This window comes from Staurois parvus, unplaced genomic scaffold (assembly GCF_062004578.1).
Source record: "Staurois parvus isolate SC_StPar_1 unplaced genomic scaffold, SC_StPar_1.0 ptg000032l, whole genome shotgun sequence".
Classification (NCBI taxonomy): domain Eukaryota; kingdom Metazoa; phylum Chordata; class Amphibia; order Anura; family Ranidae; genus Staurois; species Staurois parvus.
The window spans coordinates 593283-617936 of NW_028317828.1; the positions used below are offsets into that span (position 1 = coordinate 593283).

The 24654-nt window shown below is 47.3% G+C and overlaps 1 protein-coding gene across 2 annotated transcripts in view; it reads right to left on the reverse strand.

Annotated features, from left to right (window-relative positions):
• The window catches only part of LOC149470725 (leukocyte antigen CD37-like), a 391182-nt gene that overhangs the window by 150048 nt on the left and 216480 nt on the right, over positions 1–24654 (reverse strand). Inside the window, exon 4 of one of the 2 annotated variants that reach the window (XM_089660920.1) lies at positions 108–563. The exons of the other annotated variant lie outside the window; for it this stretch is intronic. Within the exon in view, the coding sequence (XP_089517046.1) occupies positions 508–563 (56 nt within the window). The 3' untranslated portion in view covers positions 108–507. Of the gene's footprint in view, positions 1–107; positions 564–24654 lie in introns of those variants that run through there. 2 annotated transcript variants of the gene reach the window in all.

A 24654-nucleotide genomic window follows, 5' to 3' on the forward strand; every position in this document is an offset into this window, starting at 1 on the left:
CAGATGCTGATGTACATAATACTATAAGCTAATGATGTAACCTCAGCTATTCATATTTAAATGACAATATAACTTGTTCAAAATTTTTTATTTTGTTCGTAGGGAGGGGTAACATAGATAAAACAAATAAAGTATACAATACTTATACAGTGAATTTTCTTGGGAATGCAGTATTAACCGTAAACCTCAGAACGGTAACAGGTAAGAACTGGTGAACAATATTAGGCGGGGAATGTGAAGGTGGGAGAAGACGGGGGAAAGGTATGCGACTCCGCAAGTGAAGAGAAAAAAAAAAGAGAGGGGAGCTGTAAGAGTAAAGGGGAGGGTACCAGAATAGTTAGGAGTGCTGGTTACGGGGTGAGAAGAATTTCATCAAAGTTAGAAGGTAGAAAGTGTTCTACCCATGGGTCCCAAATCATCCTAAATTTGGGGATAGTATTCAAGATTGTGGCTTCTACTTTAGCAAGGATCATCGCCTGGGTTACTTTGTTTCGGACCGCGGTAGTGTTAAGCGACGTAGACTTCCACGATTTGGCAATGACCTGTTTGGCAGCTGTAGTAACCTGTAATAGAAGCTTAAATTGTAGTTTCGTGACTTCGGGTGGTCGTAGGTTAAGTAACGCTGTTAGCGGGTTAGGAGGGAGGTTTTTCGTACTTAATAAGGAGAGCATTTTGAATATTTCCGTCCAGAAGATCCTGGCGGTTGGGCACTTTCACCATGTATGGAAGAAAGTGCCCGGGTCTACGCAACCTCTGAAGCATGCTGAAGAATAGTTAGGGGTATATTTAGCTATTCTCGCTGGTACTAAGTACCAACGGGTTAAGACTTTGTAGTTGGTCTCCAAAGCCACAATATTCTGCGACTACCCCTTGGTGGTAGACCAAATACGGTCCCAATCCGAGGGATCAATTTCGTGGCCCAGGTCCAAATCCCATTTCCGCGCGTAAGAAGGTAGGGAATCTTCAGACAGGGTTGTAAGGAGAGAGTACAGGTATGAAATGAGGCAACGTCTGTGAGGGTCTTTACTACAAGTTCGTTCAAAGGAGGACATGGCTTGTGTTGGGTTAGCAACCATTGCGTAAGGGGCGTAGAAGTGTTTCAATTGCAAGTAGCGGAATATTTCTGAAGGCGGAAGTATGACAATATAACTTAAGAACATATCTTAACAACATATCAATGTATAATCACTAATCTATATATGTATCAATATTAGAAACGTATACTAAAAACACACAGATACTATTAAAATACATTATGTAATAGTAAGTCACTTCTAATACCTTTGACATTTTACTACCAGAGACTTTTAACCAGCTATGCCTAAATATAGTCTTCAGCTGGTTTAGCTGGTCTCAGCTAACTTACCCATATCTTTCGGTCTCAGCTATAATTGAAGAATTGTAATACTACCATTTGTCAAAAGACCATTCACACATATTAATATTAATTATGATTAATCATAAAAACCAAATATTTTGCAAGCTTGCCATCAATATAACTGCCGAATCATAAATTTGATTTCTAACAGTGACTGATTTTGGCGTGTAAAACAGATTTGCTTCCACTAGATTTAAAATGAGTTTTGGAGTAAATGGTCACTTCTGAGCCGCTCTAAGTTCCAGGTCCCAGAAGACCTGTTTTCTTCATCTACTACATGGGTGAAAATAATATAATAATATAGGATGGCTCTAAGACCATGTTCATGTGCTATAGATGTTTTTAAGAAAGCCACATCTAGCATAGATAGCTGGGTTGCCACTGATAGTGAGATAGAATTTCTAACATATATGGCTTGAATCGCTAACTAAGGATGGAAGGTTAGTAACAATATCCTGTAAGAAAAAAATCTATATAACATCCAAATTACTAGTAAGACTATCAATGTCAGCTATAATAGGTCTTCCTGGTGGATTTGTAATGCTCTTACGCACCTTAGGGATGTGATAAAAATGGGGTGTGACCGAGTGTTTTCTAAAAATAAAATAATATTCATTGTTGGTTAACACCTTGTTACTTGGGCTAGATCTAACAGCTGTTTGAGCTCTTTAGTGTATGTCACTGATCTTTCGTCAGTTTTAAATGTGCATCTGTGTCTCCCAACAACCTTCTTGCTTCATTCATATAATCTTCCTTGTTTTGTATCACTAGGCTGCCCCCTTTGTCTGCCAGTTTTATGACAACCTCTTGATTTTGCTTCAATTTGTCAATAGGGTCATTAAAGAGATCTTTACTATTTCTTTTTTATTTGAAGAGCTAAAGTTCTGGACCATATTTTTGAACTTATTGAACACTACCTCCAAAGAAGGTAGAAATGAAGTTCCCTTTGGCCTAACGGGAAAAGAACTTGGATTGAGGTCTAAAGGTGGTGTGTATCATTTAATTGGCTACCGTAGTGTCTGTATCTAATACCTCTGGTAGGTATACCATATGGTCACCCTCTAGCCCTTCTAGATAGAGTTCCTCTAGGATTTCTAGGGCTGGGTCATCATTGACGGTGGCAATGGATGGTTCTAGTTCCATTGTTTCATCACTGCTCGTAGATTCTTCCTTTAGAGCAAAATATCTTTTGATGGTGAGTTCTAGAGATGAGCGAAGTATTCAAAAATTCGATTCGGCTGATTCGGCGAATACGAGGAATAAATTCGATTCGAGGCGAATATATTCGTTGCGAATTTAACTTATAAAAGGGTGTTTATAGGCTTCAGAGAGCCTTTATATTAGTGCAGAACACTGTACCTTTAATTTAAATGCCCTTGGAGTCTGCTGGGGAAGAGAAATAATGCTGTCAGTCAGTATGACATGCAGATGAGTGCCGTCGATCTTAGAATCACCGCACACTTCACTCATTTGGGCAGTCACGGGGCCAAAACCAGAGTGTGGAGCCACAGTGTGGCGGTGGAGGCAGCAGCAATGGGAGGCCATACAGCACCCTATGACAAAAATGGAACCCACCAGCAGTGTGAGGAGACCTGAAAGTGGCACATGGCAGAGTGTGGCGATGGAGACAGCAGCAATGGGAGGTCGTACAGGGACCCATGACACACTCTGGACCTGGCAGCAGCATGAGGAGGCGGTACAGGGGCCCATGGCAGATTACAGGCCTGGCAGCAGCAATGGGAGGCCCGTAATCTGCCAGCACCCTATGACAAAATGGAACACACCAGCAGTGTGAGGAGACCTGAAAGTGGCACATGGCAGAGTGTGGCGATGGAGACAGTAGCAATGGGAGGCCGTACAGGGACCCATGACAGATTACGGGCCTGGCAGCAGCATGAGGAGGCGGTACAGGGGCCCATGGCAGATTACGGGCCTGGCAGCAGCAATGGGAGGCCCGTAATCTGCCAGCACCCTATGACAAAATGGAACCCACCAGCAGTGTGAGGAGACCTGAAAGTGGCACATGTTTGGGGCATGATTCATGGCGGATTTAGTCAGTTGTGTCAAGAACTGGTGGTTTGAAATCCAGACTAATCCACGCCTGATTCATTTTCACAAACGTGAGTCTCTCCACACTTTGGGTGGACAGTCGTGTCCTCCGCGGAGTTACAATACCTCCTGCCGCACTAAACCCGCGCTCCGATGCCACGCTACTGGCCGGGCATGACAGCCTTTCAAGGGCAAATTCAGCTAGTTGGGGCCAAAGGTCAAGTTTCGTTGCCCAGTAGTCAAGGGGATTGTCTACCTCGGTTGGCAGGGTGCTGTCCAAGTAGGCCCAAGCCTGTTGTTTGAGGTCCTGCTCCAGGTCCACCTGATGCTGCTGCTGCTGCGGCTGGTTAGTAGTTTCCTCACTGCGATGGTGAAGAAAGCTACTCATCATCGACTGCAGACTGAGGCAGCCGCTACTGGTGGAGCTGCCACTGCTCCTACCACCCCACCCCTCCCCTGCTGCCATGGCAGCGGAACGCGAGCGCACAGGGCCCACAGTGTCTGAGGATGGACGTTGGCGCAGAAAGGCAGAGACCAACTGACTACATAGGTGGTTTTTATAGTACTTTATTTTGGCCTCCCTCTCAGCAGGTGTGAAAAAGGCCACCATTTTTGAACGGTAGCGAGGGTCCAACAAGGTGGACAGCCAAAAGTCATCCCTCTGTCTTATGGTTATTATTCGGCTGTCACTACGCAAGCAACCGAGCATGCTATGGGCCATTTGTGCCAAGGAATGCGAGGGACTCCCTGCCTCCATCTCCACAGCATACTGCCACGGTGCGTCTGGGTCCTCTGTCTCCTCTTCCTCCTCTACCAGATGCTCCTGCTCCTCCACTCCTGTCCGCTGAGTGGAAAAACCACCCATTTCACTCAATAATTCCTGAGCACCAATGTCCTCATCTACCTCCTCCTCTTCTTCCTGTCCTGCCTCCACAGGGGTCATGTGGCGTTGAGATCTGTGCGCCACGTCTACCGCACCCTGACCAGCCATTGTTAACAGCATTTGTTCCAGGACGTGCAACAGAGGAATGACGTCGTTCATCCCATAGTCCTGCCGACTCACGAATAGCGTGGCCTCCTCAAAGGGCCTGAGCAAGCGGTAGGTGTCACGCATGAGCTGCCAATGGCTGACATCTAAGTTACACAGGGGAGTACCTTTATCCGCTTGTAACATCAGGAAATCGGTGATGGCCTTTCGCTGTTCGTAAAGGTGGTCTAACATATGTAGGGTTGAATTCCACCTTCTTGCAACGTCACAGCATGAGGAGTCGGTACGGGGGCCCATGGCAGATTACGGGCCTGGCAGCAGCAATGGGAGGCCCGTAATCTGCCAGCACCCTATGAAAAAATGGAACACACCAGCAGTGTGAGGAGACCTGAAAGTGGCACATGGCAGAGTGTGGCGATGGAGACAGCAGCAATGGGAGGCCGTACAGGGACCCATGAGAGACTCTGGACCTGGCAGCAGCATGAGGAGGCGGTACGGGGGCCCATGGCAGATTACGGGCCTGGCAGCAGCAATGGGAGGCCCGAAATCTGCCAGCACCCTATGACAAAATGGAACACACCAGCAGTGTGAGGAGACCTGAAAGTGGCACATGGCAGAGTGTGGCGATGGAGACAGCAGCAATGGGAGGCCGTACAGGGACCCATGAGAGACTCTGGACCTGGCAGCAGCATGAGGAGGCGGTACGGGGGCCCATGGCAGATTACGGGCCTGGCAGCAGCAATGGGAGGCCCGTAATCTGCCAGCACCCTATGACAAAATGGAACACACCAGCAGTGTGAGGAGACCTGAAAGTGGCACATGGCAGAGTGTGGCGATGGAGACAGCAGCAATGGGAGGCCGTACAGGGACCCATGAGACACTGTGGACCTGGCAGCAGCATGAGGAGGCGGTACAGGGGCCCATGGCAGATTACGGGCCTGGCAGCAGCAATGGGAGGCCCGTAATCTGCCAGCACCCTATGACAAAATGGAACACACCAGCAGTGTGAGGAGACCTGAAAGTGGCACATGGCAGAGTGTGGCGATGGAGACAGCAGCAATGGGAGGCCGTACAGGGACCCATGAGAGACTCTGGACCTGGCAGCAGCATGAGGAGGCGGTACGGGGGCCCATGGCAGATTACGGGCCTGGCAGCAGCAATGGGAGGCCCGAAATCTGCCAGCACCCTATGACAAAATGGAACACACCAGCAGTGTGAGGAGACCTGAAAGTGGCACATGGTAGAGTGTGGCGATGGAGACAGCAGCAATGGGAGGCCGTACAGGGACCCATGAGACACTGTGGACCTGGCAGCAGCATGAGGAGGCGGTACAGGGGCCCATGGCAGATTACGGGCCTGGCAGCAGCAATGGGAGGCCCGTAATCTGCCAGCACCCTATGACAAAATGGAACACACCAGCAGTGTGAGGAGACCTGAAAGTGGCACATGGCAGAGTGTGGCGATGGAGACAGCAGCAATGGGAGGCCGTACAGGGACCCATGAGAGACTCTGGACCTGGCAGCAGCATGAGGAGGCGGTACGGGGGCCCATGGCAGATTACGGGCCTGGCAGCAGCAATGGGAGGCCCGTAATCTGCCAGCACCCTATGACAAAATGGAACACACCAGCAGTGTGAGGAGACCTGAAAGTGGCACATGGCAGAGTGTGGCGATGGAGACAGCAGCAATGGGAGGCCGTACAGGGACCCATGAGACACTGTGGACCTGGCAGCAGCATGAGGAGGCGGTACAGGGGCCCATGGCAGATTACGGGCCTGGCAGCAGCAATGGGAGGCCCGTAATCTGCCAGCACCCTATGACAAAATGGAACACACCAGCAGTGTGAGGAGACCTGAAAGTGGCACATGGCAGAGTGTGGCGATGGAGACAGCAGCAATGGGAGGCCGTACAGGGACCCATGGGAGACTCTGGACCTGGCAGCAGCATGAGGAGGCGGTACGGGGGCCCATGGCAGATTACGGGCCTGGCAGCAGCAATGGGAGGCCCGTAATCTGCCAGCACCCTATGACAAAATGGAACACACCAGCAGTGTGAGGAGACCTGAAAGTGGCACATGGCAGAGTGTGGCGATGGAGACAGCAGCAATGGGAGGCCGTACAGGGACCCATGAGACACTGTGGACCTGGCAGCAGCATGAGGAGGCGGTACAGGGGCCCATGGCAGATTACGGGCCTGGCAGCAGCAATGGGAGGCCCGAAATCTGCCAGCACCCTATGACAAAATGGAACACACCAGCAGTGTGAGGAGACCTGAAAGTGGCACATGGCAGAGTGTGGCGATGGAGACAGCAGCAATGGGAGGCCGTACAGGGACCCATGAGAGACTCTGGACCTGGCAGTAGCATGAGGAGGCGGTACGGGGGCCCATGGCAGATTACGGGCCTGGCAGCAGCAATGGGAGGCCCGTAATCTGCCAGCACCCTATGACAAAATGGAACACACCAGCAGTGTGAGGAGACCTGAAAGTGGCACATGGCAGAGTGTGGCGATGGAGACAGCAGCATGAGGAGGCGGTACAGGGGCCCATGGCAGATTACGGGCCTGGCAGCAGCAATGGGAGGCCCGAAATCTGCCAGCACCCTATGACAAAATGGAACACACCAGCAGTGTGAGGAGACCTGAAAGTGGCACATGGCAGAGTGTGGCGATGGAGACAGCAGCAATGGGAGGCCGTACAGGGACCCATGAGACACTGTGGACCTGGCAGCAGCATGAGGAGGCGGTACGGGGGCCCATGGCAGATTACGGGCCTGGCAGCAGCAATGGGAGGCCCGTAATCTGCCAGCACCCTATGACAAAATGGAACACACCAGCAGTGTGAGGAGACCTGAAAGTGGCACATGGCAGAGTGTGGCGATGGAGACAGCAGCAATGGGAGGCCGTACAGGGACCCATGAGAGACTCTGGACCTGGCAGTAGCATGAGGAGGCGGTACGGGGGCCCATGGCAGATTACGGGCCTGGCAGCAGCAATGGGAGGCCCGTAATCTGCCAGCACCCTATGACAAAATGGAACACACCAGCAGTGTGAGGAGACCTGAAAGTGGCACATGGCAGAGTGTGGCGATGGAGACAGCAGCAATGGGAGGCCGTACAGGGACCCATGAGACACTGTGGACCTGGCAGCAGCATGAGGAGGCGGTAGGGGGGCCCATGGCAGATTACAGACCTGGCAGCAGCAATGGGAGGCCCGTAATCTGCCAGCACCATATGACAAAATGGAACACACCAGCAGTGTGAGGAGACCTGAAAGTGGCACATGGCAGAGTGTGGCGATGGAGACAGCAGCAATGGGAGGCCGTACAGGGACCCATTAGACACTGTGGACCTGGCAGCAGCATGAGGAGGCGGTACAGGGGCCCATGGCAGATTACAGGCCTGGCAGCAGCAATGGGAGGCCCGTAATCTGCCAGCACCCTATGACAAAATGGAACACACCAGCAGTGTGAGGAGACCTGAAAGTGGCACATGGCAGAGTGTGGCGATGGAGACAGCAGCAAAGGGAGGCCGTACAGGGACCTATTAGACACTCTGGACCTGGCAGCAGCATGAGGAGGCGGTACAGGGGCCCATGGCAGATTACAGGCCTGGCAGCAGCAATGGGAGGCCCGTAATCTGCCAGCACCCTATGACAAAATGGAACACACCAGCAGTGTGAGGAGACCTGAAAGTGGCACATGTTTGGGGCATGATTCATGGCGGATTTAGTCAGTTGTGTCAGGAACTGGTGGTTTGAAATCCAGACTAATCCACGCCTGATTCATTTTCACAAACGTGAGTCTCTCCACACTTTGGGTGGACAGTCGTGTCCTCCGCGGAGTTACAATACCTCCTGCCGCACTAAACACGCGCTCCGATGCCACGCTACTGGCCGGGCATGACAGCCTTTCAAGGGCAAATTCAGCTAGTTGGGGCCAAAGGTCAAGTTTCGTTGCCCAGTAGTCAAGGGGATTGTCTACCTCGGTTGGCAGGGTGCTGTCCAAGTAGGCCCAAGCCTGTTGTTAGAGGTCCTGCTCCAGGTCCACCTGATGCTGCTGCTGCTGCGGCTGGTTAGTAGTTTCCTCACTGCGCTGGTGAAGAAAGCTACTCATCATCGACTGCAGACTGTTGCAGCCGCTGCTGGTGGAGCTGCCACTGCTCCTACCACCCCACCCCTCCCCTGCTGCCATGGCAGCGGAACGCGAGCGCACAGGGCCCACAGTGTCTGAGGATGGACGTTGGCGCAGAAAGGCAGAGACCAACTGACTACATAGGTGGTTTTTATAGTACGTTATTTTGGCCTCCCTCTCAGCAGGTGTGAAAAAGGCCACCATTTTTGAACGGTAGCGAGGGTCCAACAAGGTGGACAGCCAAAAGTCATCCCTCTGTCTGATGGTTATTATTCGGCTGTCGCTACGCAAGCAACCGAGCTTGCTATGGGCCATTTGCGCCAAGGAATGCGAGGGACTCCCTGCCTCCATCTCCACAGCATACTGCCACGGTGCGTCTGGGTCCTCTGTCTCCTCCTCCTCCTCTACCAGATGCTCCTGCTCCTCCACTCCTGTCCGCTGAGTGGAAAAACCACCCATTTCACTCAATAATTCCTGAGCACCAATGTCCTCCTCTACCTCCTCCTCTTCTTCCTGTCCTGCCCCCACAGGGGTCATGTGGCGTTGAGATCTGTGCGCCACGTCTACCGCACCCTGACCAGCCATTGTTAACAGCATTTGTTCCAGGATGTGCAACAGAGGAATGACGTCATTCATCCCATAGTCCTGCCGACTCACGAATAGCGTGGCCTCCTCAAAGGGCCTGAGCAAGCGGCAGGTGTCACGCATGAGCTGCCAATGGCTGACATCTAAGTTACACAGGGGAGTACCTTTATCCGCTTGTAACATCAGGAAATCGGTGATGGCCTTTCGCTGTTCGTAAAGGCGGTCTAACATGTGTAGGGTTGAATTCCACCTTGTTGCAACGTCGCAGATCAGGCGATGCTGTGGAATTCCGTTCTGCCGCTGCAGCTCAAGGAGGGTGTGCTTTGCGGTGTAGGAATGGCTGAAATGCATGCAAAGTTTACGTGACATTTTAAGGATGTCTTGCAGTGGGATGGTGGATTTTAGGAACCGCTTGACAACCAGATTGAACACGTGAGCCATGCATGGCGCATGGCACAACCTTCCTTGACGCAGAGCAGACACCATGTTCTTTCCATTGTCGGTCAACATGGTTCCGATTTTCAGTTTGCGCGGAGATAGCCATCTGTCGATTTCTCTGTTCATTACACTCAGAAGTTCCTCCCCTGGGTGACTACGTTCGCCAAGGCATACCAGGTGCAGCACAGCGTGACACCGTTGCGCCCTGCACATGTGATATGCCGGTCGGGTAATGGGACTTGGCACGGGGGTGGTGGCTGAGGACACGGCGGAAGAAGAGGTGGTAGAGGCGGACATCTTTGTCGGACCAAGGACGTGCAAACGTGGAGGCAAAAGCGGCGTGACCTGTCCAAGTTGCTGGTGCGGCTGTGCCGGCACCACGTTCACCCAGTGGGCCGTAAATGACATGTACTGTCCCTGACCGTAGTTACAGCTCCACACGTCGGCGCTGCCGTGCACTTTGGCAGAGACCGACATGCTCAAAGACTGGCCCACCATCTCTTCTACATGTGAATGCAGGGCTGGCACTGCTTTTTTGGCGAAGAAATGACGGCTTGGCACTCTCCACCGCGGCGCGGCACAAGCCATCATTTCTCGGAAAGGTGCTGAGTCCACCACTTGGAAAGGGAGGGACTGCAGCACCAGCAACTTGGACAGGAGGACGTTCAGCTTCTGCACCGTCGGGTGTGTGCTCGCAAACTGTTGTCTCTTGGAAACGGATTCCAAGAAAGACTGCTGACGGAATCCGTGAAGAGGAGTAGCAGGAGAAGGAGCATCTGAAGATGCCAACGAGCGACAACTCCCCTCAGCAGAGGTGTTGGAGCCTTGACTGGCTGATAGAGGGCGATTGACGTCGGGTGACGGAGCAAGTAACGGAGCGGGTGATGGAGCGGGGGCTGGGGCAGGCAGAACCGCCGTATCTTTATCACGGTTTTCCCAGGCCACCAAATGGCGACGCTGCATATGCTGCCGCAACGCTGTAGTCCCAACATGGGCCCCCTGGCCACGCTTGACTTTCTGGCCACATAGTCGACATACGGCTACGTTTACTTCCTCGGGCGGCTTGACGAAAAATTGCCACACCGCCGAGTAGGAAACTTTGCCCCCGATACTCCTCACTGGCTGACTGCTACTTCCTCCGTGCACACCGGCACCACTACTGGCCGTGGTGGTAGGCTGCAGTGGAGCTGGTGCTCTAGTCCGTGGCCGTTTGCCTCCACTGACACTGCTGCGACCCTGCTGCCTCCTGGGCAATCCACCGACTGTTTTGCTCGCTGCCAAGCTGGCACCCTCTTCTCCTGATGATGCGGAAGCAATAGCCTGATGACGACGAGGCTGCCAAGTGCGATCAGCCTCATCATCATCAATTAGGGTCTCCGCCTCACTACTAGCCCCCTCGGCTGCGTGTGGGTCAGGAAACAGACCTGTCTCTACACCGGCTACCGAGCCACTCTCCTCGCCAGTACTTCTTCGCCTGGCTGCTGAAAAGGCGGATGTCTCCCCCCGTTCCTGACCGCCCTCTGTTAGCTCTTCCTCACTGTACAGTGGGGCTGAGCCCACAGCATGCGATACTTCGCTTGGTGAGGGAACACCAAAGGACAGGGGCAGGTAGAGGACACGTGATTTCAGTGGGCTTGCTCCCGGGCCATGCCAACTAACGGTTGTGTCTGACGTACCCACCGACCGTTGGCTGTAGGTGTCAGAGGTGACCTGGGAAGAGGAAGACGACCGAGCCAACCAATCGATGACGGCAGGGTTGTCGGTGGAGACACGACCGCTGGATGACACCGGGAGCACTGGCCTCTGGCTGCGACTAGTGCTGCCTCGACCCCTTCCTCTGCTGCCACGTCTGCTCGCTCCTAAAACATTGCCTCCTCTGCCACTCCTCTGCATGTTGTCTGACATACTCTTTAATTCAAAGATTATGTGTCCCTGAGTAACAATTCTGTGTCCCTCAGTAACAATTCTGTGTCCCTCAGTAACAATTCTGTGTCTGTCCCTGAGTAACAATTCTGTGTCCCTGAGTAACAATTCTGTGTCTGTCCCTGAGTAACAATTCTGTGTCTGTCCCTGAGTAACAATTCTGTGTCCCTCAGTAACAATTCTGTGTCCCTCAGTAACGATTCTGTGTCCCTCAGTAATGATTCTGTGTCCCTGAGTAACGATTCTGTGTCCCTGAGTAACGATTCTGTGTCCCTCAGTAACAATTCTGTGTCTGTCTCTGAGTAACAATTCTGTGTCTGTCTCTGAGTAACAATTCTGTGTCCCTCAGTAACAATTCTGTGTCCCTCAGTAACAATTCTGTGTCTGTCCCTGAGTAACAGTTCTGTGTCCCTGAGTAACAGTTCTGTGTCCCTGAGTAACAATTCTGTGTCCCTCAGTAACAATTCTGTGTCCCTCAGTAACAATTCTTGTGTCCCTCAGTAACAATTCTGTGTCCCTCAGTAACAATTCTGTGTCTGTCCCTCAATAACAATTCTGTGTCTGTCCCTCAGTAACAATTCTGTGTCTGTCCCTCAGTAACAATTCTGTGTCTGTCCCTGAGTAACAATTCTGTGTCTGTCCCTGAGTAACAATTCTGTGTCCCTCAGTAACAATTCTGTGTCCCTCAGTAACAATTCTGTGTCTGTCCCTGAGTAACAATTCTGTGTCCCTGAGTAACAATTCTGTGTCCCTGAGTAACAATTCTGTGTCCCTGAGTAACAGTTCTGTGTCCCTGAGTAACAGTTCTGTGTCCCTGAGTAACAATTCTGTGTCCCTCAGTAACAATTCTGTGTCCCTCAGTAACAATTCTGTGTCCCTCAGTAACAATTCTGTGTCTGTCCCTGAGTAACAATTCTGTGTCTGTCCCTGAGTAACAATTCTGTGTCTGTCCCTGAGTAACAATTCTGTGTCTGTCCCTGAGTAACAATTCTGTGTCCCTCAGTAACAATTCTGTGTCCCTCAGTAACAATTCTGTGTCCCTCAGTAACAATTCTGTGTCTGTTCCTGAGTAACAATTCTGTGTCTGTCCCTGAGTAACAATTCTGTGTCCCTCAGTAACAATTCTGTGTCCCTCAGTAACAATTCTGTGTCCCTGAGTAACAATTCTTTGTCCCTGAGTAACAATTCTGTGTCCCTGAGTAACGATTCTGTGTCCCTCAGTAACAATTCTGTGTCCCTCAGTAACAATTCTGTGTCCCTCAGTAACAATTCTGTGTCTGTCCCTCAGTAACAATTCTGTGTCTGTCCCTGAGTAACAATTCTGTGTCTGTCCCTGAGTAACAATTCTGTGTCTGTCCCTGAGTAACAATTCTGTGTCCCTCAGTAACAATTCTGTGTCCCTCAGTAACAATTCTGTGTCCCTCAGTAACAATTCTGTGTCTGTCCCTGAGTAACAATTCTGTGTCCCTCAGTAACAATTCTGTGTCCCTCAGTAACAATTCTGTGTCCCTGAGTAACAATTCTGTGTCCCTCAGTAACAATTCTGTGTCCCTCAGTAACAATTCTGTGTCCCTCAGTAACAATTCTGTGTCCCTCAGTAACAATTCTGTGTCTGTCCCTGAGTATCAATTCTGTGTCTGTCCCTGAGTAACAATTCTGTGTCTGTCCCTGAGTAACAATTCTGTGTCTGTCCCTGAGTAACAATTCTGTGTCTGTCCCTGAGTAACAATTCTGTGTCCCTCAGTAACAATTCTGTGTCCCTGAGTAACAATTCTGTGTCCCTGAGTAACAGAACCAAATGCGATATCTCCTGCGCTCCGGGACCCAGACCGGTGGTAAGTAGATGGAATCAGACTCCAAAAAAGCAAGGAGGGGACCACCGAAATAGTTAAGGTCGTGCAGCTCCACATCAAGGCTGGGGAAGCCCAAACAGAACTGTGAGGAAGAACAAAAAAGAAAAAAGAAGCGCACCAACCTTGCGCATTACCTCAGTAACCAAAATTTATTAAATAAAAGAATGGTACTCACAAACAGCGAATAAAAACAGGCATGTCAGTCCTCAAAGGGACTTTAAAGGCTCTGAGGAAGAAGGCTTGTCCTTCGAAACGCGTCAGCTGTACTGAGTGGCTTCCTCCATGATGGGATTCGCATTTGCATCTTGCCTTTAAAGTCCCTTTGAGGACTGACATGCCTGTTTTTATTCGCTGTTTGTGAGTACCATTCTTTTATTTAATAAATTTTGGTTACTGAGGTAATGCGCAAGGTTGGTGCGCTTCTTTTTTCTTTTTTGTTCCCTGCAGCTTTCTTTCCTAAAAAAGGAGAGGTGCCACTAAGATCTAATTCGGTATCGGGGGTGCCTTCATTCTCAAAGAAATTAGTTACACTTTCAACTGGGTATTCCATGTCCTCTGTACTACTATAAGTAGGTCCAATAGTCAGCTGTTTTCTTGTATGAGGATGACTTATTATTGGTTTGTTGAAAGAATGTAGGCCTATTTACACAACTATGTCTATAAATGACCTCACTGTTAGATGTGCAAGCTTCCTAATTTTTTATTCGTATTTTTCAAAGTTATTCCCTGTTTCTTAGAGATATATATGTGGGTTTTCCTTTTTGTTGGCCTTTAGGATTATTTTTCTTATTCTCCCTAGAGTGTCCTCTGGGATGGTGATAGTTGTCCTTTTTTGTTTCTCATTTTCTTTATTGTTACTAGTATAATTGTTCTTATGGAGGTAACTGTTAAAGGTCCTTGTTTGGTGTGTATGTTTATAATTATTCCGGAATGTATGTGTTGGGTGGTCTTTATAGCTGTTTTTTGTTTTTGAGTGCCGGTTGTTAGTGGTCATAATCTCTGCCCCATCTGTAAAAATGATTTTATTTGTATTACTATCTTTAGCATAATATTGTTTTTTCTTTTTCCAAATAAATTCTCGACCATTTAGCTAGTCGGGTCTATCGCTCCCAAATTTCCCAGATGTTTTGTTAATCAAATTGATTTCAGAATCGACCAGTTGTTCATTGACCTTCTCATTCCATATATTAAAGGAGTCAAGGTCAGTGAATATGGTTAATTCCTGTATAGCAGTGATATCATGTCTGATTTTATTAAGATTATTCTCTCACTGTTGTATTATATATTGCACCCACATCCTACTACATTCTTGTAAGCATCTAATCCACTCTTCCTTTAAATCCTCATCTAAAAAGGAACAGACTTTAGTGATTCTCAGTCCTCTGGGGACTCTCTTAAATTCCAAATATTTCTGTAATAATAAAATATCCCACCATTGCGTCATCTCTTTTTCTATGCTTGTATGCTTGTATTTTCTACTACTGTTATTTACCTATGTGCCTTTTTCTTGAGGTGTTTTGATCCTCAAGAGGTTATACTGTTATTTCTGTCTATCCTTTAATAAAAAAATTAAAGGATAGACAGAAATAACAGTATAACCTCTTGAGGATCAAAACACCTCAAGAAAAAGGCACATAGGTAAATAACAGTAGTAGAAAATACAAGCATAAAAAATATAAATGCACATACATGAATAAGGCAGTCAGTAAGAAATACAAAACAACCAAGTTGTTTACAAAGATTCAAAGCACATCAAACCATGATAGACTATCAGTCATAAAATAAATGCCGATATGTCTTCCAACCATCCCATTTTCTGTTGAACAAGTGCATCCTATCTAGCAGTGTATAGTTAATACGTTCCGTGAGCATAACCATGTCAACTCTCTGCAGGACAGAGGCCAAAGGAACCATTGGTGACTTCCAATGAAGGGCAATGGCCCATAAGGATGAGACACAAATCATGTGGATTAGCCTCACCTCATTGACAGGAACACCCAAAATAGGAGCACCCAATAAACAAATTTGCATAGACATAGTTAATGGAGTATCCGCCAAGGCAGAGGCCACCATCAAGATTCTATTCCAGATCAAGGAGAGACTAGGACAAGCCCAAAACACATGCATAAGGGTTCCAGCGAGGCAGAGGTGCAATGTCCCTGGGGACATGATATGTAGTCTAGAGGGGGTATAATACCAATGAGTTAAAACTTTAAGGGCTGTCTCACAGAGCGAGAGCGATCTAGATCCCCTCCGTATATTATCCACCATCAGGGGCGGACTGACCATTTGGAAACTCGGGCACTGCCCGAGGGCCCGGGGTCAATAGGGGGCCCCATGAGATGCCCCTGGTACCTTTTTCATAGGCTTTTTTGTGTTTGGGCAAGGACAGAGGGGCCCCATGATCCCCTATTGCCCGGGGGCCCCATGAGTTGTCAGTCCGCCCCTGTCCACCATGGAATCCCAGTCCTCATCGGAGAAAGTAGCACCGCAATCTCCCTCCCATTTCTGTCTATACAAGGGGGGGAGTAGGGAAGGCATCCAAAAAGGAGCGATATAAATCTGAGATGAGACCCCTACATCTGGGAGAGTCACGACTGATATGTTAAAAAAATGTGATCGTGGACTAATGTGTCAAACCAAAGTAAGAGTTAAAAAAGTGTCTTCTCTGTCAATATCGGTAATGTTCATGAAGCGGGATATCAAAAAGCCTACGTAACTTATCGAAGGAGATATAAGTTCCACCTCTCTGAAAATCAGAGTGATAAGGGCCCAAACATACCAGCAGGGAAAAATTTGCGAAGACGAGAACGCCGTGACGAAATTCAGGTCACCGAAAAACAATGAACCAGATGAAACCGGGGAGATAAGACCCAATTTAGATTTATAGTGGGACCAGAGAGTCAAGGAATGACCAACAATCGAATTATAAGTCAACAACGAGCGAGGGGGAACATTTGTCCATAATAAACCCTGTAAATAAAACGGGCGTATTGATTGTCATTCAAATCTGACCCAAGGTATATGGGAATTAATAGTCGACCGGTGAGCTAGTTGAGATAATCGGGCTGCTAGGTAATAAAGCCAAAAGTTAGGGAGGCCTAAGCCCCCTGCTTGTTGCGATTTAAAGAGCACCGACGATGTAAAATGTGGACATCGATATTCTCCAAATGAAGTTATTTATAACGCGTTGAAAACGGTCCACGAATGTCTTAGAGATCGATATGGGGAGAGCTAGAAATAAATAAAGAAGTTTAGGTAAAACATTAATTTTTACGGTTGTGACTCTACCCAGAAATGAGATGGGACGCCCATGCCAAATCTTAAGCAAAGTATGAAGACATCACTAAAGCTAAATTTCTGCAACAGTGTAAACAAGTACGGCCAGAGGACACTATCAAAGGCCTTGTTAATATCTAAGCTCATCAAAAACACTTCTTTTGAGTGCAAGTTAGCATCTTGAATTATGTTCAATGTTATCAGTGATAAGCCTATCAGGGATAAATCCCGATTGGTTAGATGAGATAAAGAGGAGATAATTATTGCCAATCTATCTGCCAAGATACAGCTGAATATCGTTATTCATAACAGAGATGGGTCTGTAGTTTTGTGGTTTGTCTTTTAAATATTTAGGTATCAGGGACATGTTAGCCAAGAGCATCTCGTCAGGAAAACTGCCCCTTGTAAAACTTCATTAAACATAGATGCTAGGGAAGGGGCCAACAGAGGGGCAAAATGCTTGTAATAACTGGCCGAGAACCCATCGAGGCCTGGTGCTTTAGAATTTTTCAGACAGCCAATAACTCGTGTTATTTCCTCCAAGGTGCAAGGGTCATTAGGAGATGGGCATAAGAAAATGAAGAGGTAAGGTGTCAAGCCACGAGATATCCAAGGGAGTGGGAACCGCCTGTGGGGAGGCTAACAGAGTGGAGCAAAACTCTGTGAAAATTGCCAGGACTTCGTGGGGCAAGAAGGAAACTTTACCATGTTTATTACTTAGCTTATATATGTGCGTATTGATCGGTTAAGTTTCCGTGCAAACATGGTCGATGCTGAGTTACTGTGTAGTAAAAAAGAGGCCTTAGACCAACGCAAAGCTTTTTTAGTTTTTTTTAGGGACAGCAGGGTGTTCAATTCTAAATGTTTTTGCGATATTATATCCCTGTTCAAAAGGGACGGGTTACCCACATGAGTTCTATAATGTGCTTCCAATTCTCTTGTGAGCTGTTGGATGCATTTCTAGAGGTCCCTATTCCTGGTTGCTGCCATAGAAATCAGGCCACCTCTAAGAACAGCCTTATGCGCCATCCACAACATACCTGGGGAAATATCAGGAGTTCTGTTTAACTGGAAATACTCCTGAATTGAGGTGGCTACCGCATGACTATGGCCAGCATCTGTAAGCATAGAGTCATTCAGTCGCCAAGAATACAGAGTCGACGCTAGGCCTATAAAGGTAACAGACAGTGACGCAATATTATTATCTGACCACGAACATACATGTATCACCGCCGATGTGGAGTTGGCCAGGAGGATCGGTGAACAGTATACATAGTTCAAAGATAAAATATACAGTAAGCGCTCATCAATAGTGGCAGCAGCTGAACATACAGGAAAACGCATATAAAGTCCCACAATTCATATATATAAAAATGCAGCGCTTGAAAAAAGTGATAATAAAAACACAGTCCAGTGGAAAAAGGTGCTCCGTATATCCTAGTGCAAGTGGTAAGGATTTACACTAACCAGATAGCGTAAAAATATACGCATGTGTATATATATCCTGTAGAGTCCCCTTCTCCCCTCAGATCTGGTCAAGTGAGTAGCCGGAAAAGGTAGATATCCTACGCCCTCTTGTGGTAAAAGAGTGGTCCAGCAGATCAAAACGATATCAATCAGAATAAGCCTTCCCCCTTCACAGGAGTTGATAAGGAAATCCCTTGGGGCTGTAAAAGTTGAGGAAGCTCCTCACAGGGGACACAGGGAAACACTCATAGTGTAGTAGGTAAGGCTTTATTATGAAAACATAAGTGCACAGTAAACATAGGGTATAGGCAGGTATGGATGAACACACTGACCCCTTGGTATTAAAGATGGCCGCCGGGCCTCCTCGTGGCACCGGCGGCTTAGTGTCAACGGCGTCCTAGGTCCCACCTGACGCGTTTCGTGCGCACGCACTTCTTCAGAGGTGGAACAAGGACCGCCGTGACCGTCTCCTCTAACGTATATACCGTGTCTGGCGCATGCGCACTGATGCGGCGCCATCTTGCCGAAGTCCGGGCGTCCGCAATCGACAAGTGCGCATGCGCGGGTGCCATTTTACCATGGGCCAAAATGGATGCAGGTATCTAGACAACGGCTCCCTACTAGTGGAGTCCGGGCGTCCGTATTGCGCCACCGCGCATGCGCGGGCACCATTTTGTCATATGCCAAAAGGCAGAATACCCAGCGCTGGCAGAGACAATATTGATAGTATCGGACGTCATATACGCTGTGATAAAACTGCATGTTGGATGGTAATGTGTGGGAAACCCCCTCAGGGGACATCCAATGTGGAATAGAAAAGAAAAATTTAAACAAATTCCCAAGGAATGTGAATTAGCAGGGACAAGGGCTCATAAGGTTAATAATAAATGAACAAGTGTCCTAAATAAGGGGCCAATAGGTGCATAAGCCCCGTAAAATACTCTAGTAATTAAAATATGAATATTTAACCAGAAGGGGTATCACACCCTGTACATAGGTAATAATCCCATATGGAGGGACAAAGCAACATGGTAAATTGGCATTATAAAACATATAAAATACCTGTCACATGGAGGTAAATGAACCAAAAAATATATATATAAAATACATGCTTATGTTCAGCAACACAATAAAAAAACAGATGTCATAGGCATGTGTCATAAAATACAAAAACAAAAAACAGAGGGTGGATATGATCCAGTACTAATAAACATCCTCAATGGGTGTGTGAATAGTGGGGTTACACTTAATGTATGATAACCATACACATGTGGCTAAAAAGGAATTTAAAATAAAAAATAAAATATACAGTAACTCCCCGTTGACCCAAAAATAGAGTCAACGTGGTTTCTTGTGTCAATAACATATGATAAGCCCTAGTGGGTTCAGCTGTTATCAATATAGCAGTTGACATCAAGCTCAATGTTCAAGCCTGCGGGGTACAAAGTATCCAATTCAAAAATATATTTAGTCTCCATCTGTGAGACCGCCCTGGTCTTAAAGGTTCCTCTCCAATGTGCGGTTACTACGTCAATGCCAACGAATCTCAGACTGGAGGGGTCTCTATGGTGATGTTTCCTATAATGGAGGGACAGGGAGTGTTCCTTGTACCCCTTTTTGATGTTATTGACATGTTCCCGGAGGCGGTCCCTAAGCCGCCTAGTTGTCCTCCCAATGTATTGCTTGGAGCAGGGGCATTCTAATAAGTATACAACATACCTACTGTTGCAACAAATGAATTTGTCAATATTGTAGGATTTCTTAGTCTGATTAGAGGCAAACGTGTCTATCTTTCTCTTCCTCACCCCATTACACTTACAAGCGATGCATTTGTTTCATGGATAGAAACCAGTGTAGCTAAACAGAGAGGGAGGTGGTGTGGGCAAAGAGACCACATTAGGGGCTATTTTGTCCCTCAGAGTAGATGACCTGCGGAAGATAACTTCAGGTTTATCCGGGAGTATCTTAGAGAGCGTGGAATCAGCCTTCAAGATCCCCCAATTTTTAGTGATAATATGTTTTATGGATCTATACTGGGCAGAGAAAGTAGTAATAAATGGACAGACCAAAGTTTTAGGTGGTTTAGTCTGAATACTCAATAATTCCTGTCTGTCCGTATTAGCTATTGATTCCATAGTGCCATCTAACATCGCCTTGTCATAGCCTTTATTCCTTTAGGAAGCTGTCACCATCCCAGTTGGTTGGCAGGAATACCGAAAGGACAATTCCTTAGGCTCAGGAGAAACTGTACCAGTATTGATGCCTTTCACACGCAGGTTAATATCCTCAAAGATAGATTCCTTGAAAAAGGCTATGACAAGGCGATGTTAGATGGCACTATGGAATCAATAGCTAATACGGACAGACAGGAATTATTGAGTATTCAGACTAAACCACCTAAAACTTTGGTCTGTCCATTTATTACTACTTTCTCTGCCCAGTATAGATCCATAAAACATATTATCACTAAAAATTGGGGGATCTTGAAGGCTGATTCCACGCTCTCTAAGATACTCCCGGATAAACCTGAAGTTATCTTCCGCAGGTCATCTACTCTGAGGGACAAAATAGCCCCTAATGTGGTCTCTTTGCCCACACCACCTCCCTCTCTGTTTAGCTACACTGGTTTCTATCCATGCAACAAATGCATCGCTTGTAAGTGTAATGGGGTGAGGAAGAGAAAGATAGACACGTTTGCCTCTAATCAGACTAAGAAATCCTACAATATTGACAAATTCATTTGTTGCAACAGTAGGTATGTTGTATACTTATTAGAATGCCCCTGCTCCAAGCAATACATTGGGAGGACAACTAGGCGGCTTAGGGACCGCCTCCGGGAACATGTCAATAACATCAAAAAGGGGTACAAGGAACACTCCCTGTCCCTCCATTATAGGAAACATCACCATAGAGACCCCTCCAGTCTGAGATTCGTTGGCATTGACGTAGTAACCGCACATTGGAGAGGAACCTTTAAGACCAGGGCGGTCTCACAGATGGAGACTAAATATATTTTTGAATTGGATACTTTGTACCCCGCAGGCTTGAACATTGAGCTTGACGTCAACTGCTATATTGATAACAGCTGAACCCACTAGGGCTTATCATATGTTATTGACACAAGAAACCACGTTGACTCTATTTTTGGGTCAACGGGGAGTTACTGTATATTTTATTTTTTATTTTAAATTCCTTTTTAACCACATGTGTATGGTTATCATACATTAAGTGTAACCCCACTATTCACACACCCATTGAGGATGTTTATTAGTACTGGATCATATCCACCCTCTGTTTTTTGTTTTTGTATTTTATGACACATGCCTATGACATCTGTTTTTTTATTGTGTTGCTGAACATAAGCATGTATTTTATATATATATTTTTTGGTTCATTTACCTCCATGTGACAGGTATTTTATATGTTTTATAATGCCAATTTACCATGTTGCTTTGTCCCTCCATATGGGATTATTACCTATGTACAGGGTGTGATACCCCTTCTGGTTAAATATTCATATTTTAATTACTAGAGTATTTTACGGGGCTTATGCACCTATTGGCCCCTTATTTAGGACACTTGTTCATTTATTATTAACCTTATGAGCCCTTGTCCCTGCTAATTCACATTCCTTGGGAATTTGTTTAAATTCTTCTTTTCTATTCCACATTGGATGTCCCCTGAGGGGGTTTCCCACACATTACCATCCAACATGCAGTTTTATCACAGCGTATATGACGTCCGATACTATCAATATTGTCTCTGCCAGCGCTGGGTATTCTGCCTTTTGGCATATGACAAAATGGTGCCCGCGCATGCGCGGTGGCGCAATACGGATGCCCGGACTCCACTAGTAGGGAGCCGTTGTCTAGATACCTGCATCCATTTTGTCCCATGGTAAAATGGCACCCGCGCATGCGCACTTGTCGATTGCGGACGCCCGGACTTCGGCAAGATGGCGCCGCATCAGTGCGCATGCGCCAGACACGGTATATACGTTAGAGGAGACGGTCACGGCGGTCCTTGTTCCACCTCTGAAGAAGTGCGTGCGCACGAAACGCGTCAGTGGGACCTAGGACGCCGTTGACACTAAGCCGCCGGTGCCACGAGGAGGCCCGGCGGCCATCTTTAATACCAAGGGGTCAGTGTGTTCATCCATACCTGCCTATACCCTATGTTTACTGTGCACTTATGTTTTCATAATAAAGCCTTACCTACTACACTATGAGTGTTTCCCTGTGTCCCCTGTGAGGAGCTTCCTCAACTTTTACAGCCCCAAGGGATTTCCTTATCAACTCCTGTGAAGGGGGAAGGCTTATTCTGATTGATATCGTTTTGATCTGCTGGACCACTCTTTTACCATAAGAGGGCGTAGGATATCTACCTTTTCCGGCTACTCACTTGACCAGATCTGAGGGGAGAAGGGGACTCTACAGGATATATATACACATGCGTATATTTTTACGCTATCTGGTTAGTGTAAATCCTTACCACTTGCACTAGGATATACGGAGCACCTTTTTCCACTGGACTGTGTTTTTATTATCACTTTTTTCAAGCGCTGCATTTTTATATATAGTATACATAGTTCAGCCTAGCATACGAGTCATGCGGATGGGAGTAAAACGTATAGTCCCTAGCCCCCACATTGTGTGCCCTCCAAGAGTCGACCAACTGGAATGATTGTAATCTTTTAGTGAGGGATTTAGGGAAGGCAGGGGAAGAGGGAGAGGAGGAACTTCTATACAGTAACGGGTTAGCCACTAGATTAAAGTCACTGCCCACCAATAAATGGGGGGACAAGAACCTATCAAGGACATCAAAAATGCAGGAAGAAAAGGTCGCTTGAGCTGAATTTGGTGCGTACACATTGGCTAGTTAGTTCACGGCCAAAAAAGGGTGCCCTTAATAATAAGAAACCTGCTCTCAGGATCACGATAGACCTGCTGAACCTCGAAGGGAAATTAATTATGTAGGAAAATCGCCAAACCTCTGCTCTTGGTGGGATGTAGAGTATAAAACACCTGCCTATATGACCTGTGGAAAAAAGTAGGGTGTTTAGTTGCAGCAAAATGGGTCTCTTGTAGTAGTATAATCTTTGCCCCCAAACGCCTATACTGTTTTGCACTTATTCAAAGAATTGAAACCCTGGACATTATGTGAAATACAAGGAATCACCATATTTAAATATAGAAAAAGCAGCATCTATCAAGGCTATCATATTAAAAAAATCTGGAACAGAAAGAAAGAGTTGACCTAAAAGGTTGAGTATCCGGTGTTACAACCCGGAAGATAATGGTTGACTTAGATATTTTATGCAATGTCCACACCACATATCCATGGTAAGGAGATCCACAGAGTTGTACAAAACTACCATCATGTACCAAATTAAGGAAACAAAAAACAAAACCACAGAAACAGGGCCACAACAGCCCCCATAGTTAAAAAGATTAAACCAAACCATGGATCAGGTAGGTGAGATGCCTCACCCAAAAAGACAGAGAACAAGAAAGTTAAAGGGCCAACCGGGCCCAGACCCCACCACCGCGAGACACGGAGAACAGAGCGGCCACTCCACAACAGGGCAGTGACATCTCTGCCCATATCCAGTGACAGGGTGGGGTAGCACATCAACTGCCATGTGGGAACAGCCTGCAGGCCTCAAAATGAGGGTCTAATGACCTGTAAAAAATTTTTTTGCATGTCAAGATATCAAGGGACTTAACCCAAAATCAACAGATACGGCATATAATTAGGCATTAATAGCATGACCCAGTCCTTGATCAAAATGACAGAGAATAAGAGAGGACCAGTGCACCCATCAACCCGCTTCCTGTCTGACTCTCCGCCGATCCCGCCTTGGAGTAGGAGTGTTCCAGATTCCCATCGGGGGGTAGAGGGTGGACATTGAGGTGTGGGAGGCCCAAGCTCACCAGGATGTTGTGTCCTTCAAGAGTAGTTGTAGCTGTATATGTACTGCCATGGTGCAGAATGATCAGCTTAACCTCCTTAGCGGTATTCCCGAGTGTAGCTCGGGGTAACATTTCTGTACCAAAAGCGGTAACCCCGAGCTACACTCGGGAATACCATGCGGCACTGCTCCGGCATGTGTTCTTCACTTACCTTACCCTGCGCTCCCACGATGTGTCCCCTGCAGCGTCCCCGGCCATCTCCTCCGGCCGATGCCGGCATCCGGCTTCTGTGTCCTGTCCCTGTGACGTCGGGACGTACGGGCGCCGCCAGCGGCGGGAAATTTAAAAATTTTAAAAAATGTCATTTTTTTTTTTTTATATTTTACATAGTAAAACATTGCTGTCTCAACCAATTTCACATACATTTTGTCCCGAGTGCTTTGTCCGGCGCCCTGCCTGCATTTTGTCTGTTCTTGCTGCCTGGAAACTGAGAAACGTCCATGGCATCCAAAAAGTGTCCCTTTAGGTCAAAAGCGGTTTAGATCAGCTAGAGAACAGCGATAGTAAATCAGAACCACTTGCAGAATTGAGTGATAATGATTCGTGGGGAAATTCGTCATCAGACACTGAAAACGATTTTGCGACTGAGCTCAGC